Here is a 16,679-nt window from a genome sequence, read left to right on the forward strand (position 1 = left end):
ATTAATTTTTTAGAGGTTAATTTCAAGTAATTTTTCTTAATTAATTAGTGTTTCTTCTTTTTCTTGAAATACATGATGTGTGGGGGTGGAAGAAGCTTCACGTTTTGCAAGAAAAGTTCAAATGAGAGATAAAATAATGTATTGTAATGCTGTGCAAGCATGAGACAAGATGTAGTTTTCTAATATTTTTTAAATTGCACAATTAAAAACTAAAAATATTATAAAGAAAAGGAAAAACAGTCCCCTTTATTTGATTGTGCAATCTAACGTGCTTTTCTTTAATGTATTTATTAAAGACTCGATTTTTATAATGCAATTAGTTGTGCCCTCCAAGAAGCCACCAGAAACAAAAGATTAAATTAATCCCCTTGAAATGATTCCCACAATAAAATAATGATGTTTTTATATTCCAAAATGTGTAATGCTAAATTTAATATTGTATTGACCACTTGGATGCCCATATTTCTCGCTTGGTAACATTGATAACTACAATAATGTTATCTTAATGCACATGAGAAACTTACAAATACAATTCAATATTTTCAAAAGATTATTCAATTACCCTTTCACCCTCTTTTATAGCTACTGCAGGGCGGCATTTTGATGTATTTAATATTCAAATTTGCATAGTATTATAATTGTCACTGATTCACATTAGAAAAATAAAACAAATTTTTATTATGATTGTCATTCAAGTTTCTGAATCTAGACTCCACCTAATTCTTGCTTAAGATGCCATTTTCATTAGTTATATTGAAAGAGTTGTAGTTGGAGATTTTTGTGTACAATTTTTGATTTGAAGTTTGTTCTTGATTTGGTAGCTCAATTAAGAAGTGCAGCAATGGAGTGGCGATTGCCAAACAAGAGCTTTGCTCAACCTCAGCTCTTGTCCTTCCATGGCTCTCATGGAGAGAAGGCGAAGACCGGCTTCGACTCCCTCGCCTCAGCCGGTCTGGTGACGATAACCACCACGGAAATTGACACGGATCGGAGTTCTTACTCGGCCGTTATGCAGGTTAGTTTGGGCTTTCTTATGTGGATTCTGTTTCAATGGGAACTTGATGAGTCGATCCATTTTTTTTACTGCTGATATATATCGGGAGTTACTCCACATATTGCTTGACGTAGAACATATAGTGGACTTGTTTGTGTTGTTTTGTTGACTTTTTTCCATTGCTCGATAGATAATTTGATAAGCCAATGATTTTTTTCCGTGTTTTAGGGTATGGTTTGAATACTCAACTTTAAAATAAATTTGATTTATGTTTCACCTTACAGAATTTGGCGACGGAATAATGATATACTTTGTTAAAATTTGCACTATTCAATACAAAATCGCATAGAAAACTCTGAGAATTTGGCATGTGACTCATCATTTCGTCGCCGGATTTTGTATGTCTAGACTAAAATCAATCTTTTTCCAACGTTGGGTTTTTATAAGTGAAATTAAACATAGGTTTCTTATCTTAGGCTAAAGTTTTATCTCAATTTGGTTACCTAGAAAAACATTGATCAAGGAGGAGTTCGGTACACGGTCACAACCTATCCCGCCGATCCAAGGAGTGCGACGGCCTTGCCGGCAATGGGCGCCTCCGTTCACCAATCCTTTGTGCCCCTTAGCCCGCAGCCGATTTCCGCCATTCCAATGGTGAATCCCATCCCAGCTATGTCTTTGAGCAGCCCCGTTGTCGGGACTACGGACTTAAGGTATTGGGCTAAAATAAAAACTCATTTTAAAATATAAACTAGTAACCATTTTCAGCTCTTAAATCATGAAGATATATGGTGGATTCATCACTTAATTTGTTGAATATATTCATGGGCCTAATTTCAAATCCTAGCAAATTCATATTTTTTTCACAGTAAATTCATACATATTCAACATAGAATTCATGGGTTTGTTTATGTAGGAATTCTTCCAAGAGCTCAGGGACTCCGGCTCAACTAACGATATTCTACAACGGCTCCGTTTGTGTATACGACAACGTTTCTGCGGATAAGGTACATCACATCATCTTCTAGCTGCAAGAATGTGTGCTTATTTTATACTTCATCCGTCTCACAAAAAACACGAACATTTGTAATGGCACGAGTTTTAAGAAAAGTTACATATATAAAAGTGTATTCTGAGTTGAAAGATGTCTCACTTTATGAAAAGTAGTGATAAAAAGTAAGGGATTGTGGTGGGATAGCGTACAAAATAAAAATGTATATGTTTTTGTGAGACGATCTAAAATGACAAAATGTTCATGTTTTTATGAGACGGAGAGTTACTTACTTCAATCTTGATATATGAATTTGAATGTATAGGCTCAGGCTATTATGTTACTGGCCGGAAACGGCCCCCCGGTGGCTTCTAGTGCACCGGTCCCTGCAGCCCCCGTTCAAGCCTCCGCGCCTAGGCCTTCTATCCTCGAGAGTTATGTGGTGAACCACCCTTATGGTGGTGGTGCATCGCACCGGTTGAGCCCTGCAGCCAAGGCCACCGGTGGCGTTTCTCAGTCGATGGGGTGGGCCGGCGCTATCAGCGAAATGAATGCTTCGAAGCAAGGCGGCGTTCTTGTCTCGTCTAGCAAAGTTGAGCCGTTGAGAGTAGTTAGCTCGCCTGCACCCGTTTCTGCAAGCTTCTCTCCATCAAGTATTCCTCTGTTCCTCTATACTGATCATCTTCTCTCTCTTCCTCTCTCTCTCTCTAATATGTTTGAGTTTGTATTGTGATCAGGCTCTGTACCTCAGTTTAGGAGGAAATCTTTGGCTCGGTTTCTAGAGAAGCGTAAGGAGAGGTAAATTTTCTCTTGTTTTTACTCTTGCTCATCTGAAGAGAAGCAGCACCCTACAATAGCCAATGTCATATAGTAATAGAAAATTGTAGTTACGTAGATAAAAATATGAAAATTGTACTTCTATATCTTTACATGAAAAATTTAATGATTAAACAAAAATTCAAGAACGGGCCTGGTTTCTATCGACATAGTTATGGTGTTTGATTTCTCTATTACATTTTCATGGTACATTGAGTTTGAATGGCTAAAGGTGTTGATATTCTCGATTTTAGGGTAATCACCGCGGCGCCATATGCTGCCAACGAAGCACCGGAGTGCAACTCGTCGGGGTCATGCTCCGTGCCAGCAGTGATTTAATCAAAGGGCGACGTGCAACAGATACAGATACATGCTCAGTCGGTAAGACGCTTCTCCCCCAACCAGCAGGTTGAAGGTTCACCAGCGAGAGAAAATGGAGAACCATTATCGATCCCCCTTAAAAAAAAAAACTTGCATATATGTCAATATTTCATGACTAAAAATGCTTTTAATTTGTGTCGTAGGCGTCGCTCGAGTCCAGTTTTGTTGCAGTTGTGATCGAAACAGTTTCTTAACTACACTGTACAAATAGTAGTATGTACATGTAAGAACACTAGTTTTTACCTGTTTTAATTTGCAGTGTAATTTCATGGTATATCTCGTGTTTCAGTTAGTATTTTTACACGCATCGTGTAATGAATCCTGCCCATTTCTTATTGGAAAAAGAGACATTGATTTCCTTAGATTCTTGGAAATAAAACCTAGGAAATACTCCCTCCGTCCCACGAATCTTGACACGTTTGGTTTCGACATGAGAATTAAGGAGTTGTAGATTAGTGTTTTACATGTGTAGTTAATAAAGTATCAAAGTAATAAAGTAGGAGAGAGAAGGTAAGGGACATAGTAAATTGGGAAAAACTGAACAACAAAGCCGAAGAGGTCGAAAATGTTCATACTTAATTTCAATTGTTGTATTATATATTGGGTTGTAAATTGAATTTAATTAAGAATTGTGACTTATTGGGTTGACAAAATTCATGACTCCAAGCTCTTCACTAAATATTCAATTGAATATTTTGAGATGAAAAGATAAGAAAACGTTGCAAAATATTTTCACACCATTACACAAAGATAATATTATCCAACATTTGAAAAAAAATGAATGAAAGTAAGCTGCTCTAGAAAATATTTCACTTTGCTCGTAAAAAAAATTCTATCTATATTAATAGAAAAAGAGCCTAAGGCATCTTAAGTCACAACTTGTGGATTTATTTTAAAATTATTTTACATATTATATATTTATAAGAATTTATTAATTCATTACATATTACACTAAATCTATGTGATATATTTCTATAGCTATTAATATTAATAAGACTTATATATATATATATATATATATATATATATATATATGAAATAAATTATCTAATAAAAGTATTGAATTAATAGATTTTTCAAAATAATAAATTATCAAATAAAATAACATTAATTACACGTACAACCTATGTTTTTTCTGCTAGTTAAATATGTGAAATCATAATAATTGTAAAATGGTGAAAATATATTTTTTCAGCCTATGTTTTTTCTGCTAGTTAAATATGTGAAATCATAATAATTGTAAAATGGTGAAAATATATTTTTTCTATCCTTTTTCGTCAAAGTACTCTTAAAATATTTTTGAATCACCCGACAGCGAATTTTATTCTGATTCTATATTTTCCAGAAAAGGTAAAAAAGTTGTGATAAGTGAAAATTCATCCAAAGAAAAAGCAAGTAAAACATACTCGGTAAATGCAGCAACATCAATCCCCTTTCATCTTTTCTTGGAAAACTGCGCCACTCCCTCCGCCGCCTTCTATAACCCATCGACTTGCAAGTCGCCACCACCCTCTCCGCCGCTCCCGGTGAAGTATCTATAAGTGAAAGAAAGGGAAGGCTCGTCGCAGTTCCGTACTAGCAAAAACCCAATCGCCACTGCAATTACCAGTTAAAAGGTAAATTTTCTACTTCAATTGCTTATTTCATTTTTCAGTTCATTAAAGATGTAATTAGCAGTCAATTGGTAAACCTATGCATCTTGTAATTTGCTTATTCGAACTTCTGTATGACTAAATTTGTTGAGCTTGATTCCTCCCCCACCTCCTCCGGTCAAGCTTATTATAAATATCTTATAATAAGATGTAATGTATCAAGAAATTGTTTGGATAATTGAGCTTATGAGACGTAATGTTTCAAGAAAATATTTGAATAATTAAACTTATAAGCTAGAGAGGATTGTGAATTAGAGAGTGAAAATCCTAGTTAGAGAGAGAACAATTGAGAGAGATGAAATGAGTAAAATGTGGTAGAGGTATTATTATTATTATTATTATTATTATTATTATTATTATTATTATTATTATTATTGTTTTTTAAATTGGGTGTTTCTTATAAGATCATGAAAAAAGAAGATGGGGTTGAAGAATTTATTTTTTGGAGATGTCTTAGTTAGGGATGTTGATTGTTTCAAGAAGGTATAAAAGGCAAGCGTTGCTTCTGTCTCCAAAATAACATTTTGTTTAGCTTTAAATTTTTTTGAACTTGGGTAAATGTAATTGTGCATCCTCTACACGTTCCCTCCGATTCCAATAGATGCCAGTTTCAAATAGGGCTGTAAATGATCATAGCTACTCACAAGCTATTTTAGATAGCTACTCGCAAGCTATTCAAGACTCAGTTCGAAAAAAACATGTTCAAGCTTGTTCACGAACCTTCAATTGAGTTAGTGCATGGGCCTAAAATGAGTTGAGCTCGAGTAACATATTGATTAAAATCAAGAGCACATTTTGAACATTTTCAAGCTTTTCATGAGTCTTTAACGAGTTTGACCTCAAATATTATTTATACGAATACCTGACAAGCCGAGCTCGAGCTCATTCGATCTTATCGAGTATCACACTAGTCGAGCTCGGTAAGTGAGTGACGAGCCGAACTCTATCAACAAGACAAAAGCTCGAGGTGAGCTCTAAAACCCGAATATTTAAACGAGCCGAGGTCAAGCCTGTTAGTATTCGGCTCGGCTCGTTTACAGTCCTATGTCTCTTTCAAGTTGCTTGGGGAACTAGATCCTCTTACAGTGCTTTCAACTACGAATCATTGATTGGAGAACTAGATGCTAGCTCCTAAAGTTGCTTAGGGAACTAGATGCTCCTTAAAGTTGCTGAGGGAACAAGATGCTCTTAAAGTGTGTATTGTGTAATGCTTATTCCATTACTTCAGTTTGGGACAAATGCTTATGGTGCTCTCTTTAGTGCAGTTCTCCTGAATTTTGTTTGAGAGAGAAAGAGTCAGATGGCTTATGCTGCTGTTATTTCTTTAATGAACACAATCGAGGGTCTCCGCAATTCTTCTCGTATTTCCTTTGATGTCACCCCTTGTCCAGAAATCATAGAACCTGCTTACGAGGAGCTGAAGTCCTTGCAAGAAATTCTGAAAAGATTGGATGGGAGCAGCAAGAGCAGTATCAGGATGAATGCTTTGGATGCTCAAATCAGAGACGCTGTCTCACAATTTGAAGATAAACTTGAATCCCATATCTCAAATCAGTTTCTTTCACAATCTGATGAAAGCATTGACGGAGATGAGAGCCATCCATTGGTAGTCTCCATTGACCTGCAGGATTTAAGGCTAGATTTTTGTTCTTTCGTCGAAATGGCGAAGAGAATGGAGGAGGAGTACGTTGATCAATTAATTAACATGACTGAAGAAGAAGAAGATGATGATGATGAAGTTGTTTCCTCCAGAATTGATTTCAGCGGAAATAAGTTAAATACAAAGATGGTTGGATTCTCTGATCTCTTTGGATTAATCAAAGATGGGATCATGGGGGATGAGTGGTTCCGTATTTTAGCAATTGTAGGTATGGCGGGCATTGGTAAGACTACCCTGGTTAATGAAATTTTTCAAGACAAAATGGTTTTGAGTCGATTTGAGCGTTGTGCATGGGTGAAAGTTGGTAGAAAATTTCAATTACATGAGATTGCTCGAAATATACTAGCTCAAGTGAAGCATCCAGTCACGGATGAAGAGATTTCAGAAAAGGGAGTATCTTTATACTTGAAAGAAATTTTGAAGAAGAAGCGTTGTCTCATTGTGCTGGACGATGTATGGGACAGAAGTGTCTGGGATTACCTGAGAAGTTCTTTTCCCTATGGCTATGAAGCCTATGATCCAAATCCAACCTCTCAAATCTTGCTTACAACAAGACTACAACAAGTTGCTAACGCCGCTTTGCAAGCAAATTATGATGGCATGAAAGAAATGCGTTTTCTGAACAAGGAAGAAAGTTGGGATCTTCTTCGTGACAAGGTGTTTGGTGAGGATCCATGCCCGCTTAAACTCGAGAAAGTTGGGCAGAAGATTGCTGAAAACTGTGAAGGTCTTCCTCTTTTGATCGTGAGGGTTGCCGACCTCCTGTCCAAAGCCGAGAAGACACCGGAGTACTGGAACAAGGTAGCAGAGAAACGAAATTCAGTTTTCGTGGATGCATATGATCAAATATTAGAGGTACTATATCCAAGCTACGAGTATTTACCTCAGCATCTAAAAGCATGCTTTCTATATATGGGTGTTTTTCCTCAAAATTATGAGATCCCTCGATCCAAGCTCATCAATATGTGGATTGCCGAGGGTACATTTCTTGAGCCAAGCATGCTTGAAAAATCAGAATATCACGCTGTTAACTATTTGAATGAGCTTATTTCCAATAGTCTTGTCAGCTCCCACCGAGCGACGTGTTGGTGGTTTGTAGGGCAAGAACTAATGAAAACTATCAGCATTCATTCTGCCTTGGGGCATATGGCTACCAAAATTGCTAGGATGAACAATTTCTTTCATGTCCTAAGTAGTCGTTTCGATGGTTTAGAAGAAGATATGGAATTCCAACGTCGACTATGCATCCACAATAACATTTTATTTGGCATCAGAGAGTTGTACGAGTCTGTGGGAAATGATTCTGCATCCATTGCACGTTCTCTCCTTTGTCTTGGTCCATTTCATCGATATCCAGTGCCGGTGTATGTCAATTCAAGGCTGCTGAGAGTTCTTGATGCTCTTAACATCCGTTTCTACGAGTTCCCACTTAAGGTACTAAAACTAGTTCGGTTAAAATACCTTGCTCTCACATACAACGGAGACCTCCCTACTTCCATATCCAAACTTCGGAACCTCCAATTCTTGATTATCCATCGCCACACGAGCATTCACTCTTGTGGATCTCTCTCGTCCTCGTATGTCCCATTGGAGATATGGGATATGCAAGAACTGAAGCATATTGAAGTCTTGGGAAGCAACCTACCAAATTCTAATGCTAGCGTTTCCTTAGAAAAGCTCTCTAAACTCTTAGGTGTGAGTGCTTACAGCTGTACAAAGGGGGTCCTTGAAAGAATATCCAATCTGAAAAAATTAGGAATTCAGATTGAACTGGTGGTTGATGATGATAATAGCGAACTCTTTGGTCGCTTGAACAGCATTGGTAGTCTACGAAATCTAGACTCCCTTAAATGTGTTGTTGTGAATCCTGAGATGAGGTGTGGCGTCATTCCTCCGCCCGCCCCTCGTTCCATGTTCCCGCCAAATCTGCGGAAGTTGACTCTGAGTGGCTTAGGCTATCCTTGGGAATACATGAGTATACTTGCTAAACTGGGAAATCTCTCGGTGCTCAAATTGCAATGCTACGCCTTTCAAGGCCCGAGGTGGGAGATAAAAGAGGACGAACCCTTTACCTTTGGATTCCTTCAAATTGAAGACACTGATTTGGCTGAATGGAAAGTGGCACCCGGTGGCATGCCGTGTATTAGGAAATTGAGCATAAAACACTGCTACAATTTGGAAGAACTCAATTGGGAACCTGATAACTACGTGATTAGTAAGATAGAAGTAGTTGATTGCAACCCTTCCCTTGTCGCCCGTGTAAACCAAATTGAAGCAGCTCAGTTGGCAAGGCAATATCCTAACCTCAGCGTTTCTCTCCATTCTTCTTGGGATGATGCGAAACGCAGGTCAACTCCAGCCCCAGTCGAAAGGTTAGTCGTTCCAGTTGCCTTACACTTGTCTTGTATTTCATTGCATCACTTAGTACGATAATTATGTATCCATGTGAACAAAAATGATGTGTGTGTCAGTGACGGATCCCGAGGGGGTGGTGCTGAAGCCTCCCCAAAAAAGTTTTTTTAGTTAAGTTTCAATGTTGAGTTTGAGTCAATCCTCTAGTTGAACAAAATAGTTCTGTTAGAAAATAACACGCAACGCAATCATAGAAAATGGAAAAACGAACCCAGAAATATGTCATTGCTTTCTCAAATAATAACTAGCTTGCCAAGTATCTATTCTTAAGTTATGTGTAAAGTATTGAAACTGTTTAATATATCGTTTTTATTACTATTATGCTTGTTTTTTTAATAAAAAAATGAAAAAACAAACTGTACAAGTTCAGTCCCCCCCCCCCCCCTAATGAGAACTCCTGGCTCCGCCACTGTGTATTGTGATGTGTGTATGTATACTTATTAGGTTTCCAAGATGAGAAAGTTCTCAAACTTTGACCTTGAATGCTGCAGCAAAAAGACATTTTGGGACAGGGTTCCTTTACATTCTGGGAATCTTCTCTGAAACCAGACAGAAATGATTACAAATTGAAGAGTTTGCTGTGAAGGCTGATGAATACTTCGACTCTCGATGATAAGAAAGAAACTGAATTGGGGAATTTTCATAGCTGCAACTCAATTCACTTTTGGTACAGGTATGTATGATCTATACACATTCAACCTTTGAGTGATGCCAGCTGTCATGTTATGTATCTGACAAACTAACAAGATTCCTAACCATCTTAACCTCCTAAACTGATGATTCCCCGAATATTAACATTAGTTTTCTCAAAAAGGCTCATCACATCTGTGTGGGCATAATGAAGCAAATGGCTTCTGTTTTGCTCTCTGAGCTCTATGTTGCTTGGACTCAGGTGCAGGTGTCGGACACGGGTGCGGGGATGTTATCCCGGCTGCTAAGTTTTCCAGATTTAGGATACGTGGACACAGGAAAAAAGGATCCGCAATTAGGAGACTGGTGCAGGTACATGTTTGAGCAATTTGTATTAGATTTTGTTTTCATGTAATAGATAATAAAGAAAAAACATTTGATAAAGTACTTAGCATCAAGTTTCTTTGATCATTGTATCTCAACACTTGAAAGTTTGAAGTTACTTAAATGCAGGATTTTTTTTTTCCATTTTTTAGAAGACGGGCCATTTTTACAATTTAGCAAAAGTTCAAGATATTTTTTTTGCATTTTTTAAAGTTTAAGCCATTTTTTCAAATCGCTTCAAAATTCGACCCATAAGCTACAATTAGCCCATCTAAAAATATTTTTGGTCTTTGTCAAATAGTTAGTTGAAATGTATCCAAATATGAGTGCGCATGTGAACGTGATTGCTTGTTCAAACGCACACCAATCTTGAATGTTCCTTTCTTTCAACTTAAAAAATATTATTTCCGCTGCCTGCTTTATAGTATTACTTTTCCATTGGCTTCAATAATTGAGAATGTGATTTCTGATATATATTTAATGCCATTGACTTATCAGCAAAAGTAGCCACTGACATAATTTAAGATGGCAGTTTAATGGCCATTGCTCACAATTATTGAAATAGTTGATTTGCAATTCCGTCAAAATCCTCCCGCCGCTGCCGCTGCCGCCGCCACCAGCTATCGTGCTATGGCAGCTTATGGTGCAGCGACTTCTCTCAAGAATACAATTCAGCGTATTCTACAATCGTCTCGCATTTCCCTCGTTTCCCACTCTCCAGAAATCTTACTACCCGCCTATGATGAGATGGATCGCTTGCAGAGAGTTCTGCTATTATTGGACAACACCAGCTACAGCAAGATCAGGACGAAGGTGAATGCTGCGGATGAACGAATCAAAGAAGCAGTTTGGGAATTCGAAGATTTACTTGAATCCAGTATCTTACATCACATTCTTCCACAACTCGAAAGCAGATCGGGTGGCGAGAAAGACACCTTGTCACTCTCTGTAGATCTGCAGAGTCTGCAACATAGCGTTGGTGGCTTCGTCGAGATGGTGAAGATGATGAAGGTGGAGTACGTCATTGAATTGGAGAGTATGCCAGAAGAAGAAGGCGAGCCTATTTCCTCAAGAATTTATTTTGGTGGAATCAAGTCAAAGATGGTCGGATTATCCGATCATTTTGAAAAAGCCAAAGATCATCTTCTTGAAGAAAATAACAAGAAACCCTATTCAATTATGGGGATGGCAGGCGTTGGAAAGACAACTCTTGCTAAGCGTATTTTTGAAGATCCATCTATCCAGAGACATTTCGAGTTTCGAGCATGGGTCAAAGTAGGAAGAAAATGTGAATCTGATGAACTATTACGATGCATTCTAGCTCAAGTCGATCCTAGCTCTTACCCAGTGCTTACCCAAGAAGATGTTGATGAGGAGGAAATAGTTGAACTCTTGAGAGAAAGATTAAAGGGTAAGAAATGTCTCATTGTGTTGGATGATGTATGGGACAAAGAAGTAGATTGCTTGACAAATTGCTTGCGAGAAAAGAATATTGTTGGAATGATTCGATTCTTACTTACAAGTAGACAACAAACAATATACACGGAGGATGGGTACCAAAGAGTGCGCTTGTTGAATGTTGAAGAAAGTAAGGAATTACTTGGTGAGAAGGTGTTTGGCGAAGATGGTTTCCCACTTCAACTTGCAGAATTGGGAGAGAAGATTGCCAAGAAATGTGAAGGTCTTCCTCTTATGATAGTCACGGTTGCAGAGCTCCTATCAAAAGCCGACAAGACCCCAGAATATTGGACTGAGGTACTCAAACAACATAGTCCACTCTTCATGGATGCATATAATCAAATATCAGAGGTACTTTTTCCAAGCTATGACTACTTACCCCAACATTTAAAAATGTTTTTTCTCTATATGGGAGCTTTCCGTCCATATCTTGATATCCATCCACTCCAGATCAAAACTCTGTTGAGTGTTGAGGGATTTCTTGAACCGATTGGTTTAGAAAGTTTTGAAGATTTTTCCAATACATGCTTGAGAAAGCTTCTTATGTGGTATCATCTTGTTCTCGACACAACAACTTGTTGGTGGGAGGGAAAGTTTCGCGTGCATTCTTGCTGGCAATACTTGTGTAAGGTAGAAGCTAGTAGGATCAAGTTTGTGCATGTCTTACAAAGTTGTGATGATGTTATAAAAGACCAACGCCGGTTGAGTGCCCATTGGAATAGTTTATTATGCTTCAAACAAGTGTATGATTCAATAAAAAGTGATTGTGCATCCACTGTCCGTTCTCTCCTTTGTTTGGGTCCTTATCACCAATATCCAGTCCCAATACATGAAATGGGTTTCAAGTTGCTTAGGGTACTACATGCTATTCGTGTCCGATTTTATCATATCCCAATTGAAATTTTGAAACTAGTTTGTCTGCGATACCTTTCTCTAAGTTGCAACGGCGAGCTCCCTCCTTCCATATCCAACCTTTTTCACCTTCAATTCTTGATTATTGATAGACATATGACCATTAAAAAGCGTGGTGTTCAGTCATATATGCCTGTGCAAATTTGGGACATGCAAGAACTAGAGCATCTTGAGATTTGGGGAAAGGACCTACCAACCCCTAATTCTGATGCTACCTTGAACAAACTCATCACGCTTAATGGTGTGAGTGCAAACAGTTGTACAAGGGAAGTTCTCAAAAGAATTCCTAATTTAAAGTCATTAGGGATTGATCTGGAGTTGAAACCTTATGACGATGATGATGATGAAAGAAATCCATTGAGTTGCTTGGGTTATATATCACAACTTCTGAATTTGGACAGACTTGAATATTGGGTCATAAATCCCGAGATAAAGTATGAGTGCAATACGATTTCTCATTCAATGTTTCCATCAAGTCTCAAAGTTTTAAGTTTGAGAGGGTTGGGGTATCCTTGGAAGTGTATGAATGACATTGGTTCAATGCTGCCAAATCTCGAGGCCCTCTCATTAGAATGCTATGCCTTTCAAGGCCCAAACTGGGAAGTAGAATCAGGGGGTTTCTTGAAACTTACTAGTCTTCGAATTGAAGACACCGATTTAGTGCAATGGAGACCTCAACGTGGAAGCTTCCCGAAGCTTCGTAGACTAAGCTTGCAACATTGTTACAAATTACAACAACTCGATTGGCCATGTGATCACTCTTGGATCACGACCATTGAATTAGTCGACTGCAATCCGTTAGTTGTCGCTTGTGCCAATCAATTAAAAGACATGTTTTTCTTTGAACTTACTGTTGATTCTTCTTTTTGAGCGCAAGTCACTTTGCAACTTGCCTAACAGGTTAGGTTCGTCTTTTCCCACTTTGCAATTTGGTTTTGCTGGATTTTTAGTCGTTTGATTTCTTGCTACTTTCATGTGGTTTATGTTCTGACATATTGGTTATTTGGAGTTTCTCTAATGTATATATGCAAGCCTTATACTATGTATTTTCGAATAGTTACTGTTGAAGAAAAATTTCAGCTGCATATACAGTAACAAAATAGATATTTTGATATATTCTCTTATTTACATACACAAAATCTCTATGAAATCAAGCATATATACTAACCTTCATATATCTCGACATTCTTGGAGTCAAACCTTCTAACAAGCACCAACAATCCACAGAGAAACCCTAATCCCATCAAAATGCTGATGCTGATAAACAAATCATCAACACCAGAAACATCCAAACCAGAAAGAAGATCTTCAATCCATCTCCATCTCCGACCACCCACAGCCTTCCCTCTCGTTTCATCGCGCCGCTTTTTAATGCCCATCTTGTACTGATGCATCATCCATTTCCAGAGCTTGAGATTTTCCAGTAATCTCAAGAAAAGATCCGCGACCACTACTACTACTACCACTACGACAAAACCCGAGAAGTTCAAGCCTTGGATCGTGACACAGTCGATGAACGGGCCGAGGAGGCCGAGGAGGCGGCCGGAGGCCGGCTCAGCCTTATGGCGTGTGGAGATGGGGCTTTTGTTGTTGGTCTTTCCGGCCATGATCTTACCTTTAATGACTCCATTATTATATATTTGACGATTTGCTTCTTTCATATGCATGAACATCTGTTTCTTCAACGAGTTGTGAGATGAATTCTTGGACAGTTTATCGTGAGGCTGTGTGGCCATGATTTTGCTCCAGTGTAGCACGGTCTCCATATGAGTATAGTTTTAGAGAGAGAGAGAGAGAGAGTTGGTGAGGTAAATTATGAAGTGGATAAAATGTTGAAGGAAGAAACAATGGAGGCTGCAAGTCTGTACGATGTTTTGCTTTGGAATTGCAGGAAATTGAGATCTTGGAGTGTTCGCTTCTGCATATGAAGACACTAGTGCTTTGGTGTCTTTTATAATTTGTCTGAAATTATGCATTATATATTTAGAAGAATATATTAATTAATTAGATTAAATTACTATAAAAATGTTTTAATTAACTACATTACCTTATCTAAAATATATTTGATATGTATCTGAAACTCATTTGAGTCAAATAGAACAAATTTCTAATTAAAATTTTAAATATAATAAATATTATATTTATATTTTTTTTATTTTTGTCAAATAAAATAATATTAATTATACATACATTGCACTCTTTCAGCTAATGAAATAAAAAAGAATGAATAAAAGAAAATTCGGCCCAAGAGAGCCTCTCTAATACCAATTAATGGTCTTTTGGACCTGTAGACAATCCAATAAATAGTTGGCCCAACAAAGCCCTTAAATAAATAAAAAGAACTTCTTAATTGATTAGTTAACCATCCACTTTGCCATATCAAAGTTGACGTGGCACATGATCAGCTCTAATTTGGCAAGTTAAATTAGGAGAAAATTTGCAAAAAATATAAGTTTGTTTATTTTGGAGAAGAAACTAATTTAAAATCTGCAAAAATTTGTAATAATTTAAGACAATTAATTAACCATAAGGGTGCGTTTATTTGGTTGTAAAATTTACATAGGAAAAAGATGGATAAGAAAATATGAGAAAATATTATCTCGTTTTTCTTTTTCTTTTTTTATCATATGTTTACTAGAGATGAAATGATGAGAAAATATTGGAAAATATTCACATCCCTAGCTACCTTAGGATAATATATATCGTCCCCAAAATTAGAGAGAAAAGGAGCGAAAAGGGGTTGCCGAGAAAATATTCCATCCTGCCCGGAGAAATTTTTTTATCATAGTAAACATGTGACAATGATGGAAAATAGGTGACAATATTCATTTTCTCGTTTTTTTCATCGAAGTAAACACAACCTAATAATAATTTGTATGCATGCCTATGCTTGTTTGATAGCGGTCAAAGTAGAAAACATAAAATTACCTTTGATAAATTCCGTGTCAATTCTAGAAGATAGAAAAATAAACTATTGCGAATTTTATGATGGTGGAAGGTTTGAATTATGCAGCTAATTTTTTTTTTTTTTTTAAAAAGTCGTGTTCGTTTTTTTTTTTTTTTAAGTCGTGTTTGTTCCATTCTAAGTTGTTAGAAAAAAAAAAATTAAAAAAGAGGGTTAGCTGTACGTAGTCTTGACAAATTAACAATGAATCAAACGAGGTTGTTATGTTGATAAGAAAAGGAATTAATTTATACGTCGCCTCGTAGTGATAAGGTAATAAAACAAAACAAGGCTGTTATGGAATATTTAATTAATTATTATTAGTAAGTAACATGCTCATTTCTAAGTTTGTTGCATGCAGTAGTTGACTAATTACAAAATCAATAAGTTTTAGTAGTCCATTTTATTGTTTCATCTGAAACCAAAAAAATGTCTATCATAGTGTGCGTGTTAGTCAAGCGATAGAGTGATTAATGCTAAGATAAAAGATTTTGGGTTCAAGATCACCGTGACGTAGTCTTTAAATTTCTTTAGTTAATACTCTTAATCTTTTTTTTTAGAAAAATGTATAAAGTTAGACAATCTATAGTTATACATTTGTATTGTTTTCTTAAATTTGATTTGCCTATTAGATCCATACTGTATATATATTTAATTCAAGAGCAGTAGTATGATATTAATATACTATATTTATCTATTTGTCTTTTACTAGTAATATTTAACATTGTATATTCAAATTCTAAAAACAATGTAGTAATTTAATAAAATAAATATATGTGTTTCAAATATTTGGCATAATATACAAATCCTTTTGTGAATTTTAGATTTTCAAAACTGTGATAAGATTATCTATTTTTTACATATATACTTATTATATATTCAATATTAATATTTTGACGTCCATCATGCTATTGATGTAAAATGCTCAAAAATATTTTTAATCTCCTATCATTGGTCATGTGTGCGTGTGTTGACCTAGTGGTATTTTGACGTCCATCATGCTATTGTGAATTTTAGATTTTCAAAACTGTGAGATGATGCCCCTCGTGATGTAAGCTTATTAATTAAATTAAGAATTAGTTATATATAGTTGTGTGCGTGCGTTGACCTAGTGGTAATTAATGCCAAGATCTGAGATCTTGGATTAGAGTACGTCGGCCGGTGCGCATATATTTTCCACTTGAACATTAAATCGAGAAAATATATTTTCGGTCACCAGAGCAACGTCGATCACAACCAGAATCTGGCCGAACACCGACGGAATATTCCGTCGGTAAGAATCAAAATTTCGTCGGTAAATGGAGATACCGACGGATTACCGACGGATTTCACCCGTCGTGAAAACGCTCGTCGGTAAATGATTTACCGACGGATTTTTTCTGTCCGTCGGTGGATACCGACGGATTACCGACGGACGTCGCCGTCGGTAAGGCTCCGGCGCCGGC

At 36.9% G+C, this 16,679-nt stretch overlaps 2 protein-coding genes across 8 annotated transcripts; both read left to right on the forward strand.

Moving 5' to 3' along the window:
* Positions 1–466: 466 nt before the first annotated feature.
* LOC131026544 (protein TIFY 6B-like) lies at positions 467–3,456 on the forward strand. Of its 2 annotated transcripts, XM_057956433.1 has the most exons (7): positions 470–605; positions 822–1,015; positions 1,502–1,707; positions 1,911–2,001; positions 2,311–2,638; positions 2,723–2,783; positions 3,056–3,456. In XM_057956433.1, exons 2-7 carry the CDS (start codon positions 842–844, stop codon positions 3,138–3,140), a joined length of 945 nt encoding a protein of 314 aa, XP_057812416.1. In that variant the 5' UTR covers positions 470–605; positions 822–841; the 3' UTR covers positions 3,141–3,456. The 2 variants fall into 2 exon arrangements, with proteins under 2 accessions (XP_057812415.1, XP_057812416.1); XM_057956432.1 differs by having other exon boundaries at positions 467–1,015.
* Positions 3,457–4,510: 1,054 nt separating this feature from the next.
* On the forward strand, positions 4,511–13,404 carry LOC131026545 (putative late blight resistance protein homolog R1A-10). 6 transcript variants are annotated; one of them, XR_009102334.1, is made up of 5 exons: positions 4,549–4,798; positions 6,100–8,866; positions 9,398–9,579; positions 9,799–9,908; positions 10,453–12,151. XR_009102334.1 is itself a non-coding variant. In XM_057956434.1 (3 exons), exons 2-3 carry the CDS (start codon positions 6,135–6,137, stop codon positions 9,447–9,449), a joined length of 2,784 nt encoding a protein of 927 aa, XP_057812417.1. In that variant the 5' UTR covers positions 4,549–4,798; positions 6,100–6,134; the 3' UTR covers positions 9,450–10,074. The 6 variants fall into 6 exon arrangements, 2 of the variants coding, with proteins under 2 accessions (XP_057812417.1, XP_057812418.1); XR_009102335.1 differs by having other exon boundaries at positions 10,419–10,551; XR_009102333.1 differs by having other exon boundaries at positions 4,511–4,798; positions 9,799–12,089.
* The last annotated feature ends 3,275 nt before the right edge of the window (positions 13,405–16,679 follow it).

Source organism: Salvia miltiorrhiza, chromosome 5, assembly GCF_028751815.1.
Source record: "Salvia miltiorrhiza cultivar Shanhuang (shh) chromosome 5, IMPLAD_Smil_shh, whole genome shotgun sequence".
Lineage (NCBI taxonomy): Eukaryota > Viridiplantae > Streptophyta > Magnoliopsida > Lamiales > Lamiaceae > Salvia > Salvia miltiorrhiza.